Here is a 9253-nt window from a genome sequence, read left to right as displayed (position 1 = left end):
TTCATCTTCGTCTTCTTCTCAGTTTTTCTTTTGTTTTCGTTTTTTTTTTTTTTTGCGTGTGTGTGGCATCAATCAACATGTGCTTGCGTGGGAAACCTAGGTAAAGTGGGTCTCTTGTCTTAATTTATTCCTTCACTGGGACTTCATAGACCCGTCTGTCTTTACGGCAACCCAACGTTCTTGAGTACCGTGATTGGCAGGCGTCTCTTCTCGATTATTTAGGGAGCCTTGGTTGCAACAGCGACGATGACTCTCTCTAGCCCATTGTTTCGTTCGTCTGTCTCCGTTTTCGTCTGCGTATCTTCTCCACCAAAAGACCAAACTATCGTGTACATTCATCTCTTTCTGTTTAACCTGTTGTTTTTAGCTTTTGTGTCATTCAAGTGCGTCCAACTGTCAGTCGTAGCGGAGCGTACGCCAAGTAAGGCTTTATAGGACATCAAAATGAGCCAACGGGTTTGTTTTTGTGGGTAAATTTTCGACCCAGCTGGCTGACCTTAAGAAGATTTTTTTTTTTTTTCGCTACCTGCTAGTTTTTGAGGACATTTTCCATAATTGGTTAATAAGCGCACACACGGTAGTCCTATAAGTATTTCACAAAGATAGGCAAGAGAAACAAAAAAAAAAAAAAAAAAAAAAGATCCAGTAGATAAAGTCTTTTACGATTTCGGTTTTTTCGAGCTTAAAAGTTATTTGGGTTGAGCTTCGAATCGTCAATAAAATAAAGAATTGCTGCGAGAAAAATTGCGCAAGAGAAAAAAAAAAAACAATCTGTCGACATCCATGGTCTTTGAAATTTGCATGAAAATGGTGTATAAAAAGAGCGCACAATATCAAGTAAAGAGGGGATAAGAGTGCAGTGTCAGAGAAACGCATGATCCAGCACCCGGCATCGTATGAGGGAACATGGGCCCACCGACATCGTTGGTCATGTGTACATTGTGTTCCATCCTCTAGTCACGGACGATCGTGCAGATGAATCTTTGCTATTTCCATTAACCCTTTATTCTTCTCATCTCGTCGTAAATAAGAATTCAAGTTCAGAAGAGAATAAAAAAAAAAAAAGACGACCACCCTGCTATCAACTAAAGAATGGAAGCCACGTTTTTCTTACATGTGGTCTTTTTGCATACTTTTTACGATAACAATTGAAGCGCCTTTGACGGCAGTATTGGTGTACCTTTTTTTTTTTATTTCGAAGTATATTTTTATGAACGTGTCTTCAAGGCGATTTAGAGTAGTAGCATTTCAACTGTCGTCCAAACCATTCAAAGCAAAATATGGGCGAAGAGCATCTGCATCGAGGAGCTCTTCCACCTTACCTGTTTTACCAGTTACAAGGTGTTATTGATGAGCAGAACAGTCTGATTCGATGTTGCGCATCAGTAGGACTTATAAAGGGAGCGCGTGTTTCTCCGATTTTGATGTGGACTATCTACCTGGATATCTAGATGGCTGGCTATCTCTTGTAAGAACATTTCGGATTTCCCTATCGTGTAATTTATCATGCCAAAATATTTTCGAACATGGAATGACTCGATAATGGACGAGACGTTGGTCGTCGTTGGCTGACATGGTTACTCATGAGCCGACATCAATTCGACAGGGACGAAATGGATATTGAGCGAGTTCAACCTATCGGGTTCTCCATCGTACACATCCCGTTTTATTTTATTTTTTTCATGCCACTATAAAAGACTATTGGGAGCGAATGAAATACTGGAATTTTTGAACGTACTCGGGCACATGTTCACCTTATAGGGATGACAACAGTGCCTTCCACCGCTTTTCAACTTTATAGGTCACCAAAAAAAACAAAAAAAAAACAGGAATGGAAGGCCAGAATTGCAATTGACGAGACGGCAATGAGATGACGTGCTGCAAGTAGGATTATCTATTTTTATCTTTTGTGGCTAAACTTTTTCTCTCTCTCTCGTTGTTTCCGTGACTAAGAAGAATGAAGGCGAATGGTAATAAGCAGCGGCTAGACCCTATCATGAGGCGAAAAACAAACTCGTGACAAAGCTACCGTTGTGTGTGTGTGTGTGTGTGTGTTCTCTAAAATTAAACTGCACGTTTGCCGTAATGAAAGGTGAAAGATACGCCAAGAGCTATAGAACTCTAGAGCTCGTAAAATTGAGAGAACATGGCAGATTAAAAAAAAAAAAAAAAAAGAGGGAAAACGCACCAATTATCTACCATCGATGAACAAGAATAACCAATTACCTAGCGTTGCGGTAGAAAAGCCATCAACACAAGAGGTAACATGAAGTTTAAAAAAACGGCTTTTCAACGTGACGTATAGTTGGCGTTCCCACTTGGGACACTCAAATGAAATGTCCAAGATTGTGATGCATGAATCGGGAAAGGCGCAACTAGAGCGACACTAATCTAATTGCGTCGAAAAGATCCGTTACAGCCAAACACAAAGGGCAATGTTTGCTGCAAAATGACCTCAGTAGGCTTGTCAGATACAGCTAGCTGCATTGTCTATCGCGTGTTTTCATTCCAACACCTCGTAAAAGAATGGCAAAACGTAAGGGCATTTCAATCTAGATGAGTGAGCTGATGGTGAGACACGAGTCTCTAATCGTTAACAAAATCTGGCAAATTGGATTTGGTCTACCGATTTCCTGTTGGTGTCTCACTACCGTAAACCATGCTGGATTGTTTGGGGGTACGCACTTAACTAAGACGAACGAGAGCAGAATAAAAAAAACAGAGTTTGTTTATGAAAATGAAGTATACGCAGCAGAACAAATCGTTACCGGATTCGTGTTATTGTATGGAAGCCACGCCACCTCACCCGCTATTTTTGTTTTCATTTCTTTCGTTTCTTTCACACCTCCGTTACTATTCGATGAAGAAGAATCTCTTTTGCTTCGCGCTTACTTCATTTTCGTTCAGGTGAAGGGATGACCGATTAGCCCCGACCTCTACTCGAAAGCCTGTTAGCGTAAATCAGGCAGAAAACCAGCGCGAAATAGCAAAACGATTTAATCGGGAAAAGGGAAAAAAAGAAAAAAAAACAAAAAAACTTAGCTTCAGGGCAAGAGAAAAGCGGAACCGTATATAACGATAACCATGCCATTGTTGTTGTATCAGAGGTTTTGGATGGTGCCATAAAAATGAGCTAGTCAGAAATTATCATCGAGAGTTCGTATAACCAGCAACCGTGGCATCAGCCCTCTTGTTTTGCCAGGTGAAAAATAAATAGTAAGGCCTTAAAAAAAAAAAAGGTCCTTTTTAGAAAGTTTTGCATTCAACGTTTACAATCGACGGAAGCTCATCATGACGACGGTATCAAATGGTTCATTGGGTTGGGCACTGATGTCTTTCGATGATCACCAGCGTGAGAGAAGAACACGGTGACGTCGATGTGTCGTTTCGCATTTTGTTGATGTTTGGTTGGTTCACAGACCCACTTGCTCTGTTATTTAGCTACAACGTCTCATTATTTAGATCAACTTCAAAGCCGAAAGTAGAAAATGGGGACGCCTTTTTCGAACCGGTCGTTCTACGACTTCCTTTTTTCATTTATCTCGATCACTTTTCATTTTACTGCCGATTCGCAGTTGCGTTTTCATTCGCATCGAATACGTGTCCAGCCTTGAAAATATGGCGCCACACGACACGACATCATTGTTGCACAGGTGTTTTTCTTTTCTTTTCTTTTTTTTACGTTACTCGTACACACATGCTCAGTCTTGTCTCTATTTGGCTTTCTATTTTCATGTTTTTTTCTTTGATTAGGGTTACTGTGATGTTGAATCAAATGATTGAAGATTTTTAAAAGATGGAAAAAAAAATGAATAGTTCAACTGTTCGTGATCCTCACGTTCGCCCACTGACTTTTATTGAAGAGAATAACGAAGAAGAGTCGAAACAATGACTTCAAAAAAAAAAAAAAAAAAAGAATCAAAGAGAAGAGATCTCTCGTAGTTTTTGGCTTGTTTCATCATCTCACGTTAATGAAAGTTTTCTTGTAGATAGCCAAGTGTAGGGGAAAAAAAAACCTTTTGATTTGTTCTTTTTTTAGAGAGGGGATTTAATTCCGAGTTTCACATGTTGAAGGTAACGAGGTCATTAAAAATCCATTGACCTCCCCCCTTGCGTCTGTTTCTGTTTCTATGTTCAGAGATAGAGACGAGGAATCCCGGTGCGGAACTAGCATCAGCTTCATAAGGACAATGCCTCTCTCTGTTGGCAATTAAGACTGAAATGCTCACGACCGAATTCCCCGTCATCGTTTCTCCACCCAACCTTCTATCTCCCCACCTCTATTGAGGCACCAAACGGCAGCTGAGATAGCAGTGAAAATAACATCAACAACAACGCATAGCTCCGGAAGGATTGATATTTGAAAGCAGCTCTAGGCGCTTTTCGTAATGAGCGTTTTTCAAAGTTCTTTTTTGGTTAATTGCCGATTATGCGATAGTACTATAATCGACCCTCACCACTTCTCAATCTTTCTATCTCCTTTGAATTCAATCCCTTCCCGTCGTGAACAATAGCGCAGTTCAAGAAACCATATTCGAACAATGAGAGTAAACATTTGATCGTTTACAGTTCTTTCCTGCTGCACGTTATTCCTTCCTCAAAACATACATTCTAAGACTGTGATTGTGTTATTGTGAAGGAAGAAATATTTCTAAAAAATCGATGTTTTGATGTATTTGGTAAATATGGTCAGGTGATTTTGGCCACACTGGACATTAAAAAAAATGTGACTTGTCTCCATTAATAATTTGCTAATAACACGACCTTGTTGGGGGCACATCCTGTTGCGGACGGGCGTCGAAAGAAACCTTCCTCTCAATGTTACATTTGATTGATGGGAACGATAAAAAAAACACTATACTAAAAGTTTAGCATTCTAAGAGCCATTCTACAACAAAAAAAAAACACATCGCGTTTCTCTACAGCTTGCCTACCCTGGTTGTTTTAAATTATCCGAATAAAACATCGTTGAAAACATGAGATAAATGGTTTGTTTGTAATTATGTTCTTACCAGGTCCAGTAGACAGTGGCGGTCTCTGTCGAGTCAACTGATGACTGCGGGGAGCGGTAAACAATTTCAAAGGCAACGGCGGGGCGTAGTGGTAGAGGACGGAAGAGGCAGCTGCGGTCGTGTCATTATTCTCTCGCTGCTGACTCACCAACTGAATGACCACGGCAGGCAAGGTTTCGTGATGGAAATCGAACAACAGGAACAACAACAACAAAAAAAAAAAGTCCAGGAATTAGAATATAATCACAATCGGAGTCAAAAAACGAAAACAAGGACACGAGAAAGGTTGGCATCGATCTTCTTTGAAACAGAATCAATCTGCTCCGCCTTCCACCTTGAAAGCTGTTTCGAAATGTATTTGCATTCGGGATCAGCGACACAGAACCGTAGGCCAAACCGTTATGCCTCCTTGTCTTGCCTTTCCTCTTCATCGACCATTGGGGTACGCCTCATCGACTCATCGACGAAAACAAATCTCAGCCGACTGTATAATTTATAATGAAATATCGATGGCCTGCATGATTGGAATGGAGATGTTGTATGATATTATGCGTGCGTGGAGGTGGTCGAATTCGGTAGTGGCTGAATGGATTTTTGTTTTGTGTTATTATTTATTTATTTTTTTTTTCATTTCGCCATCTCGTAAACCGTCTCATCTAATTCTCATTCGGTTGCGCAAAAAGCAAACGATAGCCATCCATGCATAATGCTTGCTTTGCAATTCTATTCTTTGCAACGTTTTGTTTTTTTCTCTTTGTTTCGTAGCGGATATGATCGAGGTAATGGGGGGGGGGGGGATATTTCAAACGATGGACATTGCGAGGGTTTTGACTTTTAATAAAGGCGAAATAAAGTGAGGATGTCGTGCGGAAAGTGAGCGGAAATGTTACGACTGAGTAGCTACCTTCCCCTTTGTCACTCTCTTGAACTTTGTTGCAATTGGCTTCTGGAATAGGGACGTTTGCCTGGGCCGAAAATTCATGTAGATAGGCTGACGACAATCCATCATCCATCGTATGCGACTGGCCGACTGGTGGATGATGAGCACGCCATAACAACACGAGCCTTTGGCTTGGATTTCTATCTGATTCCCTCAGCAACACTATGCCTTCCTCATCCTGTTTCTCACTGCACCTGTCGGAGCACGTCCCCTCATTATTGATGTAAAATAATGCAGCCGGATGGCTCATTAGATGCGCCAGCAGCCGCACTCAGGGAGGGAAGCGCGTGCGCGTGTGCAGTCAACTTGACGAACCGATACGACCCCTGCTTCAGGCCGTTCAAAAATGTTTATATATTGTATATCGACAACATTTTCCCACCTGTACACATGGCTAAAAAATCACGATTATTTTTCTTTTTCTTCGCCCTGAAGTCAATTGGCCATCCACAACGGCAGCTCTTTAAACAGCCTGCTCTGATCTCTATCGCATTTATGATAAAAAAAAAAAGCTGATTCTTTCTTCTCTCTTCTTTCGCTTTTATAATACTGTGTCTATCTTGCGATGTTAGCTAGCGATACCGCCTGTTGTTACGGCGCAGTTCGTCTTTAGTAGCTAGTGAAGGCGATGCCCTTGGCTTTATTACAAGGGGTTTATTCAACAATTTGAAATTGAAAAAAAAAATGAAATGGGAAGAAAAAAAATCCTAACCTGGATCATTCCATGTTGGTTATCAACGGATGAATAGCACCTGATTGTGTATCCAATGGCTTTTTAACAAATAGTTCAGCAGACGAAAATAAAAACAAAGAAGATCTTGCTGACGAAACACAACTAGTTGTTGCAGCAAGTAAAAACAAAACACAACCAACAACACAGAAAATATAATGTGCTTCTGATGCGATGATGTGCGAGTCTACCGGTTGATGGGCAGTACAGAAAGTAACGTCCCAATCACAAAAAGGGCCACTCTTGATGGCTACAGAAATCAAAAGTTCTCTGGAGTAGAGAGAGAGAGAGAGAGCGAGCGACTGAGCGTGACTTGTTCACCGGCGAATAACTGAAGATCAACTGGCGCTTTTCTGAGGAAAGAAACCGAGGGAGATTCCTCAATGCTGAATACTTTTGAAAAGGGATAACGAAAACAAGAAGAAGAAGGTGAAGAAAGATAGATAGAAGAAGGAGGAGGAGGAGAAGGAGAAGGAGAAGGAGAGAACCCCACCAGCAATGCCGTCTTCTACCTTTTACCTCTCCTTACCTTGCAGCTGTTATTAAAACCCCAACACACTCTCCCACACACATATACACACACCACACGCACATGCATCTACACGTATGCACGAACTTTGAGGGGGGAAAAAAAATGGAGGGGAACGCCGGAAGGGAAGATATAGTAAGGGCGAGTGGAAAATAACAGCTCCAGCCAAAGGCCCCCCCTTCGACACACAAGTATGTACGTTAACACAGGGCTACGTATACTGTCGGTATAGGTAAGAGCAACCAAAACAAAAAAGAAAAGATGAAGAAGATGACGAAGTAGCCGACTAGGATTTTTTTAACTTTTTTTTTTTTTTTTTTTTTTTTAAATTTTTTGTTGGGTTGAATACATGCACATTTTCCCTCCCTCTTTTTTTTTTTTTTTTTTCGTTCATGAATTTTCGGCTATTTTCTAAATGATAAGGTAAAGAAACCCCGTAACAATGAAGATAGAGGTAAGAGGGGAGGGCCAGAAGAGGTGGATGACGACCGATCGTGGGAGGCCGTTCTTTCTAGTATTTTTATTCTATTTTATTTTGTCTTTTGTTTTTATTGTTTTTATTTTTTATATGAAAAAAAAAAAAGAAGAACGTGGAACCGCAAGCAGAGATGAAAGGCCATATACGACCAGCCCGTCCGAACAAGGGCGACTGGCAGGTGTGGAAAATGCGTTTTATGTTATTTATTTATATTTCACCTTCTCTTCCAACTGGTTTTCGATTCCGAGAACATCACGTTTCACTCTCTCTCTTTTTCTCTCTCTTTTTTTTTTTTATCTCTCGGCGTCAATCGGCGCCAAATAGAAAAACCTCGTTTTATGTGTTCTTCTGTTCGAAGAAGCTTATAGCACTCGATCATCACGGAAGGGACGACGGAGATTCAAAAGGGAAAGGCCATTTGATTCAACAGGAATGCCACTCGGTCTATAGACAATTGGTCAAGTTCAGCTTGAAAAATTGGCTTTATGGTGCGTGCGGTAAGTTGCACGGCCGGCTCGAGGTCCGTCGCTTGAAAATGAATCTGCCATTCCATCGGTCGTGTGATCTTCGCTCGGCTTATTGACACGATCGGCATGTAACGCTATCATACTGAAAGCTCTCCTAAATATAATACGAGCCTCTGTTCACGCCATTTTAGTTTGTGTCCTTCATTTTTGCTAATGAGCTATCCGAAAAACGATGAAACAAAACGCAAAGATTGTTTGTGAAGATTGATTGCTTTAGTTCTATTGTTTTAACTATTTTTTTTTAATGTCTTGACGCAGATGCGATCTTCCTTTTGTTTTTGTTTTTTTTATTCTTCGCTTTCGTTTTGTTTCCAGCATTTTTCTTTGCCGCGAGTCGCAAATGATTGCTCGTGTACAAGTGCACGGTTTAAGCAATACGGGCAGCACTTTTCGTAACATCCTTTCCCTTTAGACAAATGAAACTATAAAACGCCAGTACATCTCCCTTTGTAATGCAATGTTAATAGTGATAATAATAATAATAATAATAAAAAAAACAAAAAAAGTGGAAGGGAGCGCCAGATTCCCACGGCCGACTGGTTTTTTTTTTCTTTTTCGTTTTTAACCCGAGTTCCGGTCCTTTTTTTTTTTAATGTTTATGTGTGAAGAGAGCCTTACGTGCGCAATCTCCGGAATTGCGCATAAGTGTAAAGAAGAGAGAGAGAGAGAGGCTCTATACTCCACAGGTAAGAACAAGAATCAAAGACCAGAGGGTTAAAAAGTAACGAGAAAAAAGAGAGGGGGAAAACGAAATCCCAGGAAAAAAAAAAAAGAAAAGAAAGAAGAAGAAGAAGAAGAAAAAGAAAAAAAAAATGAAACATCAGGAAAGATAATCGATTCATTGTCTACATATCCAAGTTTCCCAACTCGACAGAAACGAAGTGGGAAAAAAGACTAAGGAGAAGAAGATGATAAAGGAACAAGAGTGGTTTCGCCTTCAGCCTCCATTCCTTATGATCGGTGGGCAGTTATATGTTGATGATGGTGGTAGTGTGATGCAACTATCACTCACGCGCCGTGGACGCCGCCGCCGACGT

The 9253-nt window shown here is 40.7% G+C and overlaps 1 protein-coding gene across 2 annotated transcripts in view; it reads right to left on the bottom strand.

Annotated features, from left to right (window-relative positions):
• Positions 1 to 9253, bottom strand: part of LOC130685375 (uncharacterized) — a 28882-nt gene that overhangs the window by 13725 nt on the left and 5904 nt on the right. The window contains exons 1-2 of one of the 2 annotated variants that reach the window (XM_059494745.1): positions 6665 to 7028; positions 5013 to 5163 (exon numbers count right to left, since the gene is read on the bottom strand). In XM_059494745.1, the coding sequence (XP_059350728.1) occupies positions 5013 to 5163; positions 6665 to 6673 (160 nt within the window). In that variant the 5' untranslated portion in view covers positions 6674 to 7028. Of the gene's footprint in view, positions 1 to 5012; positions 5164 to 6664; positions 7029 to 9253 lie in introns of those variants that run through there. The other variant, XM_059494744.1, reaches the window with a different exon arrangement.

Source organism: Daphnia carinata, chromosome 3, assembly GCF_022539665.2.
Source record: "Daphnia carinata strain CSIRO-1 chromosome 3, CSIRO_AGI_Dcar_HiC_V3, whole genome shotgun sequence".
NCBI lineage: Eukaryota > Metazoa > Arthropoda > Branchiopoda > Diplostraca > Daphniidae > Daphnia > Daphnia carinata.
The sequence above is the reverse complement of the archived record's forward strand: the minus strand, read 5'-3'. Positions and strand labels throughout refer to the sequence as shown.